Source organism: Tetrao urogallus (assembly GCF_951394365.1).
Source record: "Tetrao urogallus genome assembly, chromosome: 7".
NCBI classification, from domain to species: Eukaryota; Metazoa; Chordata; class Aves; order Galliformes; family Phasianidae; genus Tetrao; species Tetrao urogallus.
Genome location: NC_136820.1, coordinates 34773997 through 34794161, shown reverse-complemented (window position 1 = coordinate 34794161; position 20165 = coordinate 34773997). Strand labels below are relative to the sequence as shown.

The 20165-nt window shown below is 41.9% G+C and overlaps 1 protein-coding gene across 1 annotated transcript in view; it reads right to left on the bottom strand.

Annotated features, from left to right (window-relative positions):
• The window catches only part of KIAA1217, a gene marked incomplete at both ends in the record, with an annotated part of 172923 nt that overhangs the window by 33182 nt on the left and 119576 nt on the right, over positions 1 to 20165 (bottom strand). The window contains 3 exons of the mRNA XM_079537971.1: positions 6047 to 6099; positions 6522 to 6626; positions 14357 to 15189. Coding sequence (XP_079394097.1) covers positions 6047 to 6099; positions 6522 to 6626; positions 14357 to 15189 — 991 coding nt within the window. The remainder of the gene's footprint in view (positions 1 to 6046; positions 6100 to 6521; positions 6627 to 14356; positions 15190 to 20165) is intronic.

Genomic DNA, 20165 nt, shown 5'->3' with positions numbered 1-20165 from the left:
CGGTGCTTCAACCATGGCACTCTTCATATTAGTGATGAGCAAATTGCTCTGCATTTTGCCATACTTCCTTATGATTCAGTGCTCTCTTGACTTTCAAAGAGCTGCTTAACAGAAAGCAGCCCTTAAGAAATAAGCACTGCTTGTTCACTGCCACTCTGTACCTACTCAATGCTTCAATCTAATATATGCCAATACTTACCTGTCTACACGTACACTGCATTTTTTCCTACACTTAAGCATGTATCTTCCTCCCACATGTACTGGCTTTGCACTTTTAAAAGAAAAGGCTTTTTAGTTCATAAACCCTACAGACAGAAATCACCAGAGAGTCTGAAAAACGTGGATAAGCCTCCACGAGTTCTGATCCCTAGCCACAAATTCGAACTATTTTTGAAAGCGCAGCTACCTTTCTGCTATTCTTTGCCTCAAGAAAAAGCTCCAAAAGCTCAGCCCCCAACCCTGCGGCTATGCAGCCAAGGAATGAATCAGTCCCCTCTAGTCTCTCCCCGCATGTTGGAACCCAGTCAATTCACATATTTTCACAGCATGGGGTGCCTGCTTTCCTTTTAGTATAGATGGACTGTGATCTGCTTCTGTAAACAATAAATGTATTCCACTCCCTACAAACCATCTCCCTTCCTTGCTACCCCAGCCACCTCTTCTTGTCATGACGCACCTCAGCTACCACCACAGCCCTGCTGCAGGCTCTGCTCAGAGGCCACAAAGCACGACAAGGGACTCCTGAAGAATTGACACACAAAAACATCCGTACAACCATAGGGCACAGGAGCAGAATGAGGATCAGCGGTTGTTTTCTCTGAGATTCATATTTTCATCAAAAAGGAATAAAAGGACGGCTGAATGAGGGGCTGCTTTGTCTAGGGAGCATAGCTCTCTTTTGGAAGTAGGCCCAGGCTGTAGCTTTGTGATTAGATGTACAGCCAGATGGGCTGAAGGGAAAGGAACAGCATTGGCTTGCATAGCTCTTTAAATAAGCCCATGTTGGAGCTAGGTAAGGGAGGCTGGAAGCAAAAAAATCCTCTCAAATTCCCTAGTACTCTGGACAAAACATAAATGTTAACTTATTTTACAAAGGCCAATGAGCTAAGCTGCAAGCTATCTCTATTCTGAAAGCACTAAGGAACTGTGGTGCAGGAAAGAGAAAGGTGTGCTATCTGCCCAGGCTAAGGAAAGCAAGGAACAGAGCTGCCAATCCCCAACATCTGACCTTTCCATCACGCTGACACTGCTCTTCTTCCATTTTCCAGAATTTCTTTTTCTCTTGAAAATGCTAAGAGCAGGTTAGAAAAAAGGCCATCAGAAGACATCAAGAAGTGTTTCTTCCCAAATTAAGCAAGCTGAGTGGTGCAGTTGACACGGTGGAAGGAAGGGATGCCATTCAGGGGGACCTCCACAGGCTAGAAAGGTGGGCCCAGATGAACCTGATGAGGTTCAACATGGCAAAGTGCAGAGTTTTGCACTTGGGCTGAAGGAATCCCAGGCATCCATACAGACTGGAAGGAGCGGTCCTTGAGAGCAGCCCTGCGGAGAAGGACCTGGGGGTCTTGATAGATGAAAAACTGAACATGAGCCAGCAGTGTGCCCTTGCAGCTCGGAAAGCAAATGGTATCCTGGGCTCCATCAGAAGAGGGGTGGCCAGCAGGGCCAGGGAGGTGATTGTCCCCCTCTACTCTGCTCTTGTGAGGCTCCATCTGGAGCACTGCGTCCAGGTCTGGAGCCCCCAGTACAAGAAAGACAGGGAGCTGTTGGAGAGGGTCCAGAGGAGAGCCACAAAGATAATCAGAGGACTGGAGCACCTCCCCAAAGAAGAAAGGCTGAGGGAGCTGGGCTCATTCAGGCTGGAGAAAAGAAGGCTGTGGGGTGACCTCATTGCAGCCTTTCAATACCTAAAGGGAGCCTAGAAACAGAAGGGGAATCAACTCTTTGAAAGGGTTGATAACAGCAGGACAAGGGGAAATGGTTTTAAGTTGAGGGAGGGGAGATTTAGGTTGGATGTCAGGGGGAAATTCTTTACAGAGAGAGTGGTGAGGTGCTGGCACAGGCTGCCCAGAGAGGTCGTGGATGCCCCGTCCCTGGAGGTGTTCAGGCCGGACTGGATGGGGCCCTGGGCAGCCTGGTCTAGTATTAAATGTGCAGGTTGGTGGCCCTGCATGAGGCAGCGGGGGTTGAAGATTCATGATCCTCAATGTCCCTTCCAACCCTGGCCATTCTGTGACTGTGATCATTTGGGGAGCCATGTGACAGTTACTCAGTCCTCTTATCATCCGGTTAGAATCCACTGAACAAACAGACAAATGCAACATTGAGGTTGCAACTTCATCATTATCAAGATGTTATGGTCAGACACCAAAGCAACCTCAAAAGAACAAACTGTTCTACAGATATCTGTGTACCACTTTATCTTGCTGATTCAGAATGAATTCAGGATCATGATATACCTGGATATGCTGAACTGCATTCAAGAACTGGCATGATCTACCTTTGAATGTGAGATAAGCAACCAGATATGGACAATTTTTTAAATTCACAGATCATTACAAGAAGGGTTGTGCATATGAAAAATGCAAATAGATATGCACAAGAGAAGAAATTCTCTGACAAGCACAGGTCACAAATAGTGAGGAATCAAATATGGGCACTACATGGGTAATACTTCTCTCTGTTCCATCTCCTTCTCTTGATTTGTACTGGCAGTGCTAGCTGAGAAAGAAAGGCTCCTGAACCCTTTTCAGGAAGTACTGAAATCTCCTTCCTGTTCTTCTTCCAACAGGGTAGCAAATGGCAAAGAACAACTGGTTTTGTTCATTTTTGTTTACCAATCCAAGATATAACTGATATAAATTTAAACAGTTAATGCAGCATTTAATCTATCTTTCTTACTACTCAGTGAACAAAATATGGCAGAAAAGAGAGTGGGTGAGCATTTCCTAGAATATTTGTTAGTAATCTTACGATCTTTTTAGTAAGGCTTGGTTTTTTGGGTCACATGCTACTGAGCTGTTCCTAAATGAAGAATGCCTTGATTGCCATTCACCTTTGAAGAACTGAGAAAAGCTGTAAGGATTCAGTCATGAGATTTATCCAAACATGAATAGGAGAGACACAGCTAGAATGTGGAAGTCTACTGCTCTTTGAACTCACCTCTTGTGAAAAAATTGAGCCTAAAGCAATAAAACATAAGAAAAGCAGACAGTTTTTATTACAGGCCCATTTACCCTAGTGGAAAATAGGTAAAATTTGTTTAGGCTCTAATATCTGAGGGTAAAGAATGTGGCTAAAGACTAGCAAAGCAAGAACACATTAAATACAACAGTGTAATATATATGAAATACTAAACGTAGCATTCACAATCTAGATACACAGAAGTATCTAAGATTTACAAATTTCGGTTTGTTTCCCTTCCCAAAATGAGCTAGTTCTCTATTTTTGCATGCATGTCTCCCATCACTGGAACACATACTATAAAATACAATGTTGGTTCAACATCGATGAACCAATTTTATCCTGCACAGATGTTTTATTGTTCAGGATGGGAAGTAATTCACATTTCTGCTTACCACTGCTCTAGAAAGGACTGCTCAATCAACATTTTATACCACTTTTTCTGGCAAATAGCCTTTGAAATTGCTAAAACTGGTATCTCAGTATGCAGCTGTCAACTGGAATTGTTGAATTCAACTGTCTAATGGCTAATAAAGATTGGAGTGAATTGCAGAACAAAAAAGGAGCCTGCAAAAGTATGCTTCAGGTCCTTTTAAACCCAAGCATATTTACTTAAAGGAGAAACATTCTGTATATTTTGACAGGTTGCCTGTGTCTGACTTACTGTCTCTCGTTATACGTAATTTTGAAAGAAGGTACAAATGCAGAATATTCTATTATTTAGGATAGCAGTCCTCAGTATTAGCTGATAGGGCTGACAATGCCCAAGCAGTTAGCACGGTGAGCACCACACCTTGTTTCCCTTTCCACACAGTGGAATTTTCAATTCTCAAAAACACAGTTTAATTTTCTGATTTTTTCTGTGGCTGTGTCATAATGGAAGGGCAGGGTTTAGGACACAGATGCTGGAGTTACAATGATACTCTGTGGTGCTGGATCCTTGCATGGCTACGTGTCCAGACCCACTGCCCTTTCTCTATCTTCCCGAGTGATCAGAATGGTATCAAACTGAAATCACAGAATTATATGTCTTGGGTTGGAAGGGACAATAATCTAGATTCAACTGCCTGGTTGTGAAATGGTAGCATCTTTACTTAGATGATGGGTATGGGCATGGCTGTATGACAGAGTCAGTGTTTCTGTCAGCACCTGGCAGATGCTGATCTCATGTTTTGACAGTAAATTAAACTGGTCACTCCTGCTTCCCATGCTAGGACATCTATTTATTATATGTAATTTTGCCATTTCAAGCACACGCTTCCAGTTACACAACAAAGGAGTGAAGGCTCTTTGGGAATGACAGCATAAACTGGCTGCTGGTCAGATGAACCATGCTATTCTATTGGACTGGGTATGATCTACAGGCCAAAGAATCTCTACCCTTGCTTTCCGTGGTGTAGTCCTTCCAATGAATATCATTTAATTTCCCACTTCTTTCTGAGCAATTCATTCACATACGAACACATGAAAAGGAGAAGGTTGAAAGTGAACCTTTGGAGGCCACCTGGGCTAAATTCCTAATAAAAGCAGTGCTCACTTAGATCGGGACATCCACACTGCAGTGCAGTGTATCTGCATATTCTGATTGTTGTATAGGTTATTTGCATGATATGTGGCCTATGCAAGTAGGAAATACTATAAATTTGCAGTGATTAATGACAAGGAAGTAGAGAAAAGCCAAAGAGCATTTTGCAGCTGTTTTAAAAAATGAAGGAATTTTCAATAGGTTGCCTCAAACTGATAAATTACAGCTTATTTCTTCACAGCCTCAAGTATTGCTCTCCCCAGTCAGGAGCCAGCCAGAAGGGAAGAGTTGGAACCAGGCCAGAGAATGGCTTGGGAGCAAAGCTCCAGCTCCAGGACATTACCTTGCACTCTCTTACATTTGCTTGATAGTTTCCAGGTCTGGTTTGACTTCTGTTGGTTAGAAAGACATACTGCAATTCCAGATAAACAGGAATCCTGAACTTGAATTAACAGCTCCAGCAGAAAGGCTAGTTAAGTGCGTAACAGATTTGCTAGTAAATGTGTGTGGTTTACTACCTGCTGCAGCACAGACCACCCTGTGGGAACAGCCTTATCAGGAAGTAGGGAACTGCCTTTATTTGTATTCAGTGCATGACAAAGGATGAAGAGGAGTCATATAAACACACACACACACACACACACACACACACACACACACCCACACACCCACACACACACCCTGCAGACATCAAGAGCAGCAGCCCAAACACAAAGAGCTCCAGTCACATGGAGATCTTTCACAACAGCATTAACTCCACCGTTTAAACACTTAGCAGCTCTCGAGTGGGAAGCTAAATTAAGACCAGATCCTGTAGGCTTCGCCATAATCGACTTGCTCAGAACAATTTAGGAGCACGCTAATAATTAGTAACAGATCAATATGGCTCCATTAGGGAAAGTACTATCTAGCTCACTGCTGAATTCCTCAGTGACATCACACACATAGAATCATCCTACTGGTAAAATAACCTTAAAGTTCAGGTGTCAAAAATAGGAAATAAAAGCTTAGCCTTCTACACTGATTTAGATACATCTGGGGTCAGTGACAGATGTATATTATAGATGAGATTAATCACTAGAAAAATCGCCACAAAAAGCCTGTATCTTTTTTAAACCATTCACTGCAGGTGTGACTTTCATTCCAGCTCAAACTGTCAGAAATTCATCTCTGAACAAAGATGTGACTGACTTCCATAGCCTAAACTTAAACTTTGCATCTGTCAGAGCAGCCAACAGAATGTAAGTAAAGTTGACATTTCTATAAGCTGGGATGCTAGTAAAGCTAGGGCCATTCATATACTAGAATAATTTGTAAAGTAAAAAGGAATTATCTTACCTGTAGCATCAGTGCTGCTTTTGTTGGACACAATTTTCAACATCATCTTCTCACTGAGCAATAAAAAGAAAAATTATAAATTTAACTAATAATAAAACTGGTGAGGCTTTTCATCAGTAAATTAAATGGCCTTGTTTTGCATACACATTTTTAATCTAAATCACCAGTAGCTTGTGAACGGTTGTTTTTTTCTTTTCAATGAGTTTTAAGACAAGTTAAGCAAGGAATGGTATATAAACAGTAGAAAGCACAGAGATGTACCTACATTAATTCTTTTTTAACACAAAGAAGAGTAATGCAGTAATATCTATTTATTCTTTGGCATATTCTTCCTCTCTGCCTAGCATTCTCATGGGGATGGCAAAGATACTTTAAAAGATTCAGCGTTTTCTTACTATTACATTCAAATAGTACTTTTGTTGATTGATTACTGAAATCATTAGAGAGAAACAGATTTAATGAATTCTTTTTTTACCTAGAAGCATCTTTGCTATTACTTGTATTTGGCCCTTTTAAAAGCGCAGACTGAACAAGACCAGTTAAACTGGCAATCTGTTTCTCCATGGCTTGTATCCTCTCTCTGAAAGACAAGAGAACCGTTTGTTAAAGCCAGATATATTTGCTTTCAGACTTGTTTTTCTAGGTGAATGATTACCATAGGAACTGAAAGACACTACAGAGTTGTGCAAAGGCTCATGGCTATCAGTTTGCATATACCTTGGTAGCAGCTTACCACATCTTGGGTTGGACAGCTTTTGCATTTAACAGACAATAAAAGAGACATCTGCATAGTTTATATAAAAAAAAAAAAAAAAAAGCAACCCAGATAATAAACTTCTAGCAATTGCACAAAAAAGGCACCTAAAATAATCAATAATGCCTCTTGAAATTAGTGAAAAATATTTTTTTCAGCATTACATTTTTTAATTATTATTACTTTTTTTTTTTTTTTTTAACCTCTATTGGGCCAATAATTTTGTTTGTGTGTAAGATTTCTGGATTAAACCTTTAGACTACTTGTTACTATTTTTAATTTTGCCAAAGCAGTATTTTATCTGTGAAGCATTTAATCCGCTTGAGCTGACAACTTCCCAGCCCAAATCCTTTGCACCTGACATCACAACTGACTGCTCTGCAAAGGACAGAAGTGTGACAGATCAGGCACAGCACACTGAACACAGGCTGTGCAGCACAGTGATAGCAAAGCAGGTTTGTTTTCACACCCACTTCCAGAGAAATTCCTAAAAACCAGAAGAAAGGAGAGGAAGAAGAACTGTAAGAAGTATGGCCAGTGTTTTCTGTAACTTACCAAATTCCACTAAGCAACAACAACATTTTCTGGATAAGAAGGCTAACACTCATGTCTTCATCTTTGCATACCATTTACATGGATACATACACTGGTCAGGTACCTGGTGACTTCCTTGTAGGCTCCATAACAGCCTTCTGCTCACACAGGTACCTACTTTCTCATGCCAGTGCATCAATGGCACATCACAACGCAGAAACACATGAGCATGGGATATCAGACAGGACCTTTTGAAAATGTGTCCCTTTGTGCTAGCGCTTATGTGACTACAGAAGCACACAAAAGGAATCACTGACAGTGATTTTGGAAGACGGCTGAGAACAACACTTCTCAGAAAGCAAGTCAAGCAGCGATGGCTCATGGAAGAAGACAGGACAGAGGCAGACCACATGGTAGAGATGGCACGCTTAGCCTCAGATACAGCGTGCCACAGGGATCATTCATCACTACTGTGCTCTCCTGGGCACACAGGAGCAGCAGTGCCACCCCCCTCACATCGTTTGCAGCTTGTGGCCAAAGCAGTAATGCCAACTGATTAGGGCCATGTAAACTCAAATGTAGGTATTGATACAAAGGCAAGCTGAAATGGCACAGAGTGAGAAACCAGTTCAACTCATAAGCCAGCCAGGGTATCCACGCTAATTATTTCATTCACACTCCATGAATGAAATAGAGGTTTTCTGGGACAACACACATATCATAGCTGGAAGACACTCCAAAACGCCCAATGTTCAGAAAACAGGACAGCAAAGCAACTAATGAGATGCTAACAGACACAGGAGGGACCAAGAGCATGCTCAGTCCATCCCCAGCTAGCAGAAATGTTCTTACTGTGATTGAATACAATGTGCGCTCCTTACTTTTCTGTCTTCATGCTGAAAGGTATTTTGAGCGGTGGTGAGAAGACTAGTGAATCGACCTAATTCCCTTCAAACCGAAAAATACATTGCAGAATTTCCACTGTTAAAAGTTTTAAAATAAGAAACTGGTTCAGGTACAGTAACCTTTGGAACAGAAACAAGTACAAAAAACCTGGGATAAATATATTCTAACAAATTTTAATGCAGCATTTTTGACACTTAATAACAAAAACATTTTTTTTTCTCAGATAATTATCACAAACCCTTCCTGGAACTAAACGCAATTGGAAGTCTATCTGCTTTACCAATTTATAAACATGTTTTTTCCACCCCACATTGGATAATCTGGAAACAATTTTCTGCTTCAAATAAGATTATGGCAACACAAAGCTGATCTTGTCCTTTGCCATGAAATCTAGGAAAATATGTTGTTAAGAGGGAGAGGGATGTTCCAGAGATAGGAGTTGATGAAAAACGAATGAAACACTGCAATCAATTGCACAGAGTACATTACTTTTCATATGGTAAAAGCATTAAGAATGTGAAGAATCTACACGTGCTCTGGAGCTGCTCCCTTAAATACACAGCAGGATTTTTCCCATAATCATTTCATCACAGTACCCAGGCTCATTATAGCCATTAGCACCAAACATTTCCAAAACAAGTGCCTTAAAGAAGAAGCCTTTCAGGCATTAAATAAAATGAAGTGTTTTTTGGAGACCTGGTGGTCTGATTGAAGGCAGTGGGAGGCAGGGGCAAGGAGAGGCTGCACCGGCCAGGTGGCATGGCTGTGCTGGGCTGAGGTGGCTGGAGGGCCAGTGGACTGGTTCTGCCAACTGCTGTGTGGACATGGAGGAGCAGTGATGGCTCCACAGCCACCTCAGCTTTTCTGGCAGGGGCTGGAGCCATCACTACAGTGACCCAGCAGAGCCAGAGGCTTCAAAGGAGAGAACGAGCCTTCACCTCCGCCTGTGCTATGGGATGCTGGCACTGTGGTGACTGACATTTTTTGGCTCTCAAGATTATATTCTTTTCTTCCTGCTGTGGTCCAGGAGAGAGAATGTGGGGAGTGCAGCCTACCACTGCCATCCCTTCCTGCACTGTGCAGGCCAGAGTTCCCATGAATGGAGTGGGCCAGGGTCCTCACAGATGGAGTAGGACAGGGCCATCTGTGCATGGGGGAGGCTGGGGTCCCAGTGGCTGATGCAGGCTGGGCTCCCTGTGCATGGGGTAGGCCTAGGTCCCCATGGACAGGACAGGACAGGATGCGGAGCATCAGGTGAGAGGGGCAGGCAGAAAAACGCTCTTCGCTGGTGCTTCTTTGCCAGTTCTAGGAGTACGAGAAGGAAGAAGTACAGCTCAGTTCCCAAATTAATTTCCCAGACAAATCTGAATCTCTCCACCACCCAGGAAGAGAAGGGAGGGTCACTTCTACAGCACTTAGGAAAGAATGTGCTGTTTTATCAGCCTGAGCACTAAAGGGCATTGTTTCACATTGTTTTCCAGCGAATGCTGGGAGAGCCGGGCATGGTGAAGCAGAAAAGGAGGGGGCAAGGTCAGAAGTGATGCTCAGCCCTAGCTGGCCTCTTAGTCAAGACTTGGCTTTGACTTTTCACTCACAGACTTCTGCCAGCAAAGCAGGTACAAGCGCCTCACCAGCCCTCCTCCTCCCAGCAGCCTGTTTCATGGGCTTAGCTATGCCCAGACAATCAAGCCCTGCCTCAGCATCTCATTCTCCAAATTCAGCAGAAGCAATGCTAACTCTTGCCTGTACAAGAGCTCTTTGAACTGAGACATCAGGTTTCATCACTTGGCTTCTTCACTACAGCCTCACTGAGGTTTCATGTCATTCCACCTACAGCAGCTAACTGGAAGTAATCTCAAGCAGGGCACAGCGTATTGTTAAATTGGTATCCACTTCTCATTGTGCTGCTATTTAAGCATGACTTACATGTTTCTTCCCTTTCCTGAGGGCATTTTTATTATTCACAACACTGGGAAGATACTTTGTATAGACACAAACTAGAATTGGGCTGTGCAACTGTTAGTTCATGTTCCTGTTCTACTCTAGGCAGTGCAGTGATCAAACATAACAGACATACTCAAATACCAAGTCTGACACCACTAACTAATTAGCAGACTATCCTGGAGAATGATTTCCAGTGACTACATATTCATACTTTGCAGCAAGTGAAGTATATGCAGTAATAAAAAGAAGGTCAGAGACAAGGAAAAATACATTTCTTTCTACATCACTCTATGAGATGAACATTTCTCTTTTCACTGAAAGGAAGAAGGAACAGGAGTAGGTTGTCTTTGCCAATGGCTTCTCTAGTAACAAGTGGAAATGGCAGTCAGACCTCAAACTCTGCTTGAAACAGTGAACTCCAGGAAAGATGTGAGGCAGAGAACAATGGAGCTCTTCCCTATTCTGCTCTCTTTCCAAGGGCAAAATAATCCACAGGTGAATATTTCACAAGAACAAGGTTAAATTCAAACTTTCTTGCAGCTTTAAGTTAAAGTGAAAAGGTAAGCTATGAAGTGCTGCCAGCTTTGATACTATTTGATAATTCCAAGAGCCTGTATCTTTTTCCCTCCAGACAGTTTCCCCCAGCAGAAGGAAGTCAAAGTGCAGTTTACCATTCCTCCATCTGTGTTGCTCACCTGTCTTTTTTGACTGGTAATCACGGACCTCTGGAAAAGTTCTATTGTTTCCAACTCCAAAGATATACGCAAGCTTCCAGACTGCAAACACTAGGCCACAGATCTGTACTGGTGCAGTAAGCACACATTTCTGTGGTTATTTGCAGTCCTAGAGAGCAATTCAATCACTGCCTGACCTTGGGAGTGGGTACAGCCCTGTCTGAGAGAGCATATCTCAGAAGTCCACCTTTCCTGTCTCTCATTGCCCATGGCTTTACAGAGTATGAACATTTTTTCCTGATGCGTGATAGTGGCTACTCATACTTTAATGTAACAAACAATGAAGTGTTGTTATTATGGGAACAGTATACAATAATCTAAATGTGTCTGTTACACCTTAGTCTCTAACTGCAGAGGAAGAGAACAGAAGTTGTGTTGGGGCAGAGAAAAACCAGAGCACAGTACTCCTTTTGAGGGAAAAAACAACAACCGGATAGAGTTATCTTGTTCTTTTTGGGACTGCATTTTAGAGATGTGTCATATTGAACACCAGCCATGAAACTGCCCAATGTCTTGCAACATAACCTGTGTTTTAAATGCAAGGAATGTAAGTTAAACGGCATTTAACTCAATGCACTTTTGAGTAATCTTCTCTCCCCATTTGCCAACATTTAAACATCTGTTTTGCCTGTGGTAGATTCTAGAATTGTCCACCATAAACCATATAAATGAGCCATTCAAAAAATGGTGGCAAATCACTGTTCCAACAGCTTATGTTCACTTACAAAGATTTACTCATTCTTCCTGTAAACCTCATATTTAAGGAACGCTGACTCCGGAAAGATGAAGTGCTGAAACTTGCTTGATCTTTTGTGTGTATGAATACTAATAATATTTTAATTTTTGAAATCTCCATGAACTCCTTTCTTCTCACTGTTTTAAAAGTCCTTTATATAGAAGTCTTCTGATAAATGAATTACTCTGAGAATTTATTTAGTTCCTTTCGTGGCAGAATTAGCTACCTTGAAAATACCCGAGGTAAAACAGATAAAAGAAAGAATTACATGAAGAAATAAAATCCCCCTCAACTCTGACTTAAATAACAGGCTCAACAAGACTGGCAAGCACAACGTAAAATTAAAATGGGAAACTCTAGAAAAAAAGAGATAGGAGATGCTATGTAGTTTTCATCTTTTTCATCTTTGGTAGATCCAAATTTGCTGCAGTTAACATGTCAGAGATAACAGATGTAATTTCTTCAACAAAATCAAGATATGCTCAGTGAGAGGTCTGATCTGCTCTTAGTACCCAGGATATTCTGATGAAATACATAGGTACCTGCTTCAGCCACTGACTAGAAGAACGGAAGGAGAATTAATGCAGAAGGAGAGATTTAGCTAAACTGGCATTCTCAATATTTATTTTGATCTTTTCTCTGCCTTGTACTTATGCTCTGCCTTAGCTCTGTGTTGTCCCTGAGGTCGTGACAGCACTACTTCAAGGTAATTTCTCAAAAGAGAAGTCACTAGATATTTTCTTTCTTTTCAGCACAGTTCACTAGTGACTGAAGGAGTAATGGTGCTGAGATGATGGGTTTGATGTTCGCAGGGGCCTCAACCCACTCCTAGCTATCTGCAAAGCTGAATGAGTGGGGATGGGGAGATTCTTAATCCAGCGTGCAAACACAAAAGACTTCCCTCCTCAGTATTGTCAAGACTAACAGATAAGCAAACCTGCCTTTTTGCTGCTAGCCCACACTCGACTCTGCATGCACAGTGGCTGAGCACAACACCATCCTTGATACTGCAGGGGTTAGAAAACATAGCAATTTGCATTAACTGCTTTTAGTGTTTGGAATTATTGTTTATAAAGTCACTGTTCTCAAGGTTTAAAAAAACCTACAACATAAGAGACATTTTCAGAATGATTTTTTTCAATGCTATGTGGCTAATACACCGCACTGAATTTTAAGATCATGTATTTATTTGGGAATATAATTATGCAAATGCTATTTTCATCACTGTAAATATATCTTGGAACCAAAACTAAAACTCCTGGTACAATGCTGTCTTTAAGCAACTGTAGAGCTGTATATTCACAAACACACAGCCTATGTACTAGAGTGAACAGATGAGATGCTCAGAAGAAAAAAAGTGGCATAGACTGGGAAGTTGTTGGTGTGCTCCCTCATTTCCAGCCCCCTGACTAGAATCCTGTAGAATTTTTTATCTGATCTCTTGGATTAGAAATGGAAAATGTGCAAATTATTTCCTAGTTGTCATACTGGATGCTTGAAATATTTCTGGAACGTAGATCTTTTTTCTTAGAAATAATAAACACCAACTAGGTTTCAGTGACTCTAGACTCAGTTCCTTGTGTCAATATAAATATTAAGCTGGTATCAGCATGTAATTTTTTAGGGAAGTTGATTTTCTTCCATTTTCCATTTTCTCCCCAACAAGGGACTTCACAATACATTCTTCTTTCCGCCTAGCATAGTTAGAGGCATCTAATTGTTAATAAAGTTGCTCAGATGGAAGAGAAGTTTGGGGCCATATGAAGCTCTGTATCTCCCCATTGGTTAAGGCAGTCAGTAGTTACCTTTGGCCTTTGTGAACTGAGCATTTTCCAGCTATTCATCTTCACTTCCCTAAAAAGCTCTATAAAAGTTAACAGCACAAGCAATATGCTGGAGATTAGAGCAACTCATACAAACACACAATTACGGACAGACAGCTTAATGATTTTTCTCTCCTAGGGCAGGGTCTACAGCAGGAGATGCCTTGAAAGACCTTTGTGTAAAGCTGGTCCTTAACAGAGAGGAGAGATCATCACCATCATTCTCAGTGCAGAAAAGTTAATAACAGTCAGGTCACCAACTATTTCTGATGGTAGAAAGAATCACTGGGAACAGCGCTCTTGTTTCAATTTCTTCCCTGGGACAGACTTGCTCTTCTCAGCAGCTTCCCCTTGAGGAACATTATTACAAACAACTGTCCTATTTTTATGCAAATTCATGTTTTACAGGAGATAAGACAGTAATGATAAATTCTTCCAATTTCCTAACACTAGATGAGAAAAACTCCACTCCATAAAGAACCAAAATTGTAATATCAGAGTGTCATTCTTAACGGGGGTGAAATATATTCCCTTATTAGCAGGAACAGAACATCATTTGTTCTTGTAACATGATCTGGTTGCCTGGAAAGAAAAATCCTAGTTTATCATTTTATTTTATTATATTTTTTCCAATGACTGAAATTTGCACAAATGAAAATAACTAGGGATTCATCATGAGCTGACAATACTTTCGGATTAATAATGGGTGGTGTCGCATTTCCTCTAAATTACTAACTACCTTGACAGACAGCTAATAAACAGCGCAGCCCAGCACAGCAGCTTCCTACACATCACAGCATCCCCTGGGCATGCCAACACAACATGAGTATGTTAGGAACATTGATTATTTGCATAAATTAAGGTCTGGCTCTGCCTTACCTTGTTTCCTTGTCCTTGGGCATTGCAGGTGACCCATAGCCAAAAGCCTGTTTGTCAATGGGAGACGGCACAGCCTCTGCCATGCCCGCGTGGCCAAGGGCGCTTCGCACTTTGGCATCCACAAACACAGGTGGTCCTGGCTCCTTTTTGAAGGACTGGCGGCTGGGAGAGGCCCTGTCAGGCTGGATAGCATGACCAGGGACATGTGCAGTATGGTGGGGATGGATATCGATCATGCGCACATCAGGCACCCGGTGGGGTGAGGCAGGAGGCGTTTTAGAGCTGAGTGTGGGCAAGTGGCTCTCCGGGTATTTTCGTGGCTTTTGCCTGTACAAGGACTGCTCCAGCATTTCAGGCTGCATAGAGGGGTTACAGTAAGTGCTTGATGACCTCATGGCACTGCGATGGTAGGCGACAATGTGATCAGAGACATCAAGGGAGTGTCCGCTGTGGGGTGCAGCCACGCTCATCCTCCCCTCATGAAACAAGTATGGGTCCCCATATAGACCTTCATTTCGGATCAAGGCCAAGTTTTTGTTACTCATGTCCTCATCTGGTTTCACATCCCGCCTCTCCAAAATGGCGCTTGGGCTTGGCGATATGGAGCGTGATGCCGACACACTGGAGAGCCGGTCTCTGGGGATGGTGGCATTGCCTGGAACACCCATGGGACGTCCCCCTCCATAGGGGATCCTGGATGGAGAGGGCGGCATGGAGTGGGGCACTGGAGTGGAGGGTGGAGAGCTGGGCATCGCATGGGCAGGGTGTGCAGCAGATCCAGAGCGGGAAGCGCTTGGGCCATCTCGGCCCATATAGGCAATTTCCCTCTGCATCTGGAAATGAAAGAAAAAACATACAGGATGTAAAATTACCAAAGGAGCAGAACGTGATGCGGATTGTGACGACATCAACATTCACAGAAATGAAAACTACCTTCAAGATTAAATAATTTGTCATCTGCAAAAAATAAAACATCTTGGGATCTATAGACAGCAATAAAAAGACCTGCATGTTAAAGGGATATGAGAGTTTTACAAATACATTTGTTCCTGGAAATACCATATTATCCATTTACACATAGCTGATACGGACTTGAAAAAGTTCAGTGATCAGACACACAGGCTAAAGAGTTTGTTGATTCCACACCAGGAAGAAAATGCAGGCATCACAAACATACCTGAACTCTTTAGACACAATACAATACAATAAAACTCATTTTCCATTTACTTCAGTGCAGGATTTGGCTTTTCCTAATGCCTTGATGTGGCCTTTATTATGCAAAAGGTACACAAAGCATAAGGGACATATGCAAATGTTCACTGACACTCAAGTTGCATGAATACAGTCAGTCCCTATAGAACATGTTCTAATAGTTCCTGAACCACAACCAAAGATAAGACAGCTTAGGAAAATGCATAGAGAACATGCTCAGAAAGCTACTGAATATTATAGTTTTATAATCAGCATCATTAACTGCTCACAGTAAGGACTGAGTAAACGATGAAAAGAAAGAGAAAACTTCCTTACCAATACATGAGTGCTTCCTTAACTAAGGCCACTGCAAAAACCTGCAGAGAATACTTGTGCTTCTGAGATTGCAGCATCACACTGCCCAACAATGACCTCTTTAGGTGACTGAGCATCATCAGCGGCACGCAGCAGAGAAATTCTCCCTCTAGCAAGCATCATGTGCTTGCTCTGGTGCCATACAGGTCAGGTGGATAAACAAGGAGATAAAATGTCACCTGAGTTCCACCAAGTATATCAGAAAAAAAATTAAAGCTTCCAAAATTTGTGTTGGCAATTTCAGCTTCTCTCTGCATTGTTTCTAAAGGATTCTTAAAGTTACACAGCACATGCTTCTGTGCAGTGGAAGTCATTGATCTGAAATCTTCATCATTTTTCTCCCCTCTCACTCCTTGCTTTGACAGTGTGACTGGATTCACTGCAGGAAGAGTGATCCATGGCTGATGAGGCAAGAAATTATATTCTTTCTATTCCTGCCCCACCACAGGTTTTTCCGCTGGTAAGGGAATTGCAGTATGGCGGTATATAAACAATAGCTGCTCTCATCACAGCAGGCTCCACTCTTGGGAATTACAAATGACATTCCCCAGGGCCAGAGATCAAAAGTCTGCAGTATCAGGTATCAAAAAGAAGAAAAGAGATAACCTGATTGTGGCAGCAGCAATAATAAATACACGCAACAGAACAAAGGAACGAGTTGGGATGGGTCAGAAGCATTATCCAGCTAAAGGGGAACATGGGATAGCTTTTTTTAATTTTCACAGATGATTACTGAAGTCTGGAATTTAAAATATAACAGAACAAAACAGTATTAATAAAATTACTGGTGGAAATTCAACAGAGTTCTTTATCTACTTGAAGAAAAACTGCAGCACACCAAGCTGTGTTGTGCCAACAGAACAGAAAGACTCTCCCAGCTCTGAGCTGCTTTGGGCTCACACGTATAGACAGCAAGAGATATTTTGCAAAAGAGATATTTTGAGAGAATGGAGGAAGAAAGACCTCCTTGATCCCCACCATACAGGCTGTATCACGTTCTGCTTAGTTATATCAGCTAAAACTGCAACAGTTCCAACAGTATCTGGCACACAAACCACAGGCACTAGGATACACTGGGTTGCAGTGAAAGGAAAATTCTGATGTTTCCTTGTACTGAAGAGAAAATTTCCATGGGAAGCTTTGAAAGCAATAGATTTTATATCCACTAACTTCTGGACTTCATATTCCTGTATATGCTCATTCATTCCTCATAAGTTAAAGAAATCTGTCAAAGAAAAATACCTATTTTCCATCTTACCATATTCCCATACTTCAGGATGGAAACGATCAGTTCAAATATGTAGCTCAGCTATTCCTCAACTTCCTGTGTCTGAGTACTGATGGCTACAAAGCTATTTACTCTATTAATGCTCTTTGCATTAATATAGCGCATGTAGTGCACAGCCTGAAACAAGACTCCACTGGGCTAGGAGGGCACAAAGATCGAACAGACAGCCCCTTCCTGAAAGGTTCCCTTTCTATTTTAGGATGTGACTCAGTCCTGGGTGGAGTGTGCAGAAGGGGAGAGCAGTTGGAGCCATGGAGTCTGGGGTGCCCAGGGCCAGAGGACTGGGGCATGTGAGCTGGCAAGGCTGAGGGCCAGGCAGCCTCACTGGTCACATTACAGGACCTCCTGCCACCTGTCGATATTTTCTCTTTCTACTTTTCTCCCTTCCCCAAAATCTCTGGATTCTTCATTAATGGCAGCTTCAGAAATTCCAATGATGGTCTCTTATGCTTCTCAGCTATATATCTTCTGTGTGATATTCAAAGCACACTACTCTCCCCCATATATACTCCACTTTCTGCACTGTTCTTTTTCTTCCTGTCCCACACATACTCTAATATGTAGGCTGCTTTGAGCCACATGTTCTTTGTCTTATGCTGCATTACTCAAGACAGAGAAAGATAATATCAGGCTTATCTGAGCCTGTAATAGTAGGTGATGCCACAGACAATTGCTTTGAGAAGAAAAAGATTTTTTAACGTAGGCATAGGATCACGTGCTTTTCAACTGCAGCTATGTAATATATTTGCCTGAGGGTGTGGTTTTCTTGAGCACATAGCTTAAGAAATCCTTGTTCTAGCTCTCTGTAGCCTGTACATCCTTGAAATAGAAACTTGTTTGTCAGTCCTTGAGGTTAAAGTGTGGCGATGGCTAGTACAACCATTTCTGTATGAACACTGGAGGCAAAAGGCACCAGTGAGAATCTTTCACGTTCAATAGTAAAAAAGATCACACCACATTTAAGCATCTCCTGAGGAAGTTTCTGGTCAATCTAACAATACTGCAGTTTGTAAGATATAAACTTGGATTTCTTCTTTTTTATCAGAACAGAGGCATTGGACATATACAGAAGAGTGAACATCAGATAAAACCAGCTAGGCTTTTTATTTCAAAATTAGCTTGCATACTCAGTAACTTGCTGTATTTTAAATACTATTATATGCAGAAAGGTAGCAAACCAGCTTTCTATTTGCCCATCTAAAGATGACTTTACAAAGAGTTTCCCTTGCTTCTGGTAGCTCACATAAAGACCGAGCAGACCCAGTGTCTCTGCATATAGCAGAACACAAATCTTGCTGCAGCTCCGGGCTCTCTGAATAGCTCAGCTCCCCTGAAAGAAGGACAGAGTCATGGTATCATAAGGTGGGCTTCTCACAATGAAGCAGTCATTATTTCTTCTCTCTCTTGGGCTTCTTCTTTATACCTGCATCACACATGGGACAGGGCATAGGGAGCTGTGCCCACAAGCACTCCAGGGCAGTGGCAGGTAGCACTGCACTACTGCTGATTCATTAGCACCACACCAACCCTTCATCTCCCCAGGTAACTGGATGCCAGAGGTGCACCTTGACTCACACTGTTATCTGCTAAAATCTCATAGCAAAGCACAGGCAAAGAGAAAAGTAGGTGAGGGTTTCTGACCTGGCAGCCCTTCCCATTGCTCTACTAAGCCTTGCCTATCGAGAGAGCACCACAACTGGTTTCACTCCAGGGATTTCAGCCTGCCAAAATACCTAGATTAAGCATGTTTCTGTAATGGTGCTCATCCCTGCATTGTCCTGAAGACACCCTGGAGTTCCCAGCAGACACCATTAATCACCTCTCAGGCACGCAAAGCTATTACTTTTTCTTTCCTGTCAGCACCCTTTTTTTCCCTGAGGAAGCTGCACATCTGCTCCTAACGCTGGCTCACCCAATAGTAAACTGAGGACACTTGCAAATAACTTTATCAAGAAATTGGGCAATCTTTGATGAAAATGCTACATAAAAACTGAATAGTAATAACAAAACTGATCAATTCATTACATAACAAATACATTCAAGATAAAGAGACCTTGCCCACTAAAAGAAAATCTTCTTAAAAATGAGGCAGACCTTCACTTTGTTAATCAGGGAAGGTTTACATAAGGAACCCCAAACCCAACAAGAACATAATTCATTAGATCTTCTCTAGCAAAAATAAATTGACAGCCTTACTGTACTAGCTGTGCAAAATCCTCAGTTTAATCATTAGTTGCTCTATATTATATCATATCTGTCATAGCTGGTCTTTCACCAAGGTTGCGTTTGCACAGCTGAAAGCACAAATGAGCTTTTGCAAAAAAAAATGTCAGATAGAGTTTTGAAATTTCTAAAATAATATCGTTTACAATATGGCATAGTGCATTTGAAAATTACAGAAACAGTAAACAGTTTGAAAATGACATTTTTAAGTACATGTACCATGACTGTCTCTCGAAAGCCAAATCCTCATGCTATCAGACATCACTGAAAGTTTGTCACACTTGTTTGTCTTTGTCTTTTCTTTGTGTCTCTTTTAATTCCTACAAATTTCCTCATTCTGTTGGGCCATTTCAGAAAAAAAAAAAAAAGCCAGGCTGGCTACATCTGCGGGTTCCTCCTGCTGCCCAATGGCATACTTACATACTGAAAGCACGTTACCATCATCTTAGCTTTTTCTGGTCAGGAACCTTCCAAAGAAAAATAACTTCATCAGACAATGCTAACTTAGAAGAGCTGAAAGATTTGCTAAAATGTCAGTTAAACAAAAGTGAGTTGAAAGTCCTCCCTGCCAGCTTTAAGTCAAATACCAACATGGTTCCTTATGAAACATTCATGGAGTGCTTTAGAGTTCTGTCTTTCCAGATTCACAGTCCTGGGACAACTTGGTCAGAGCCTGCTGAGGGGTAGGGACTCCAGCTCTTCCATGGTCTCTTTGGCAGAGTGAAGTACTGG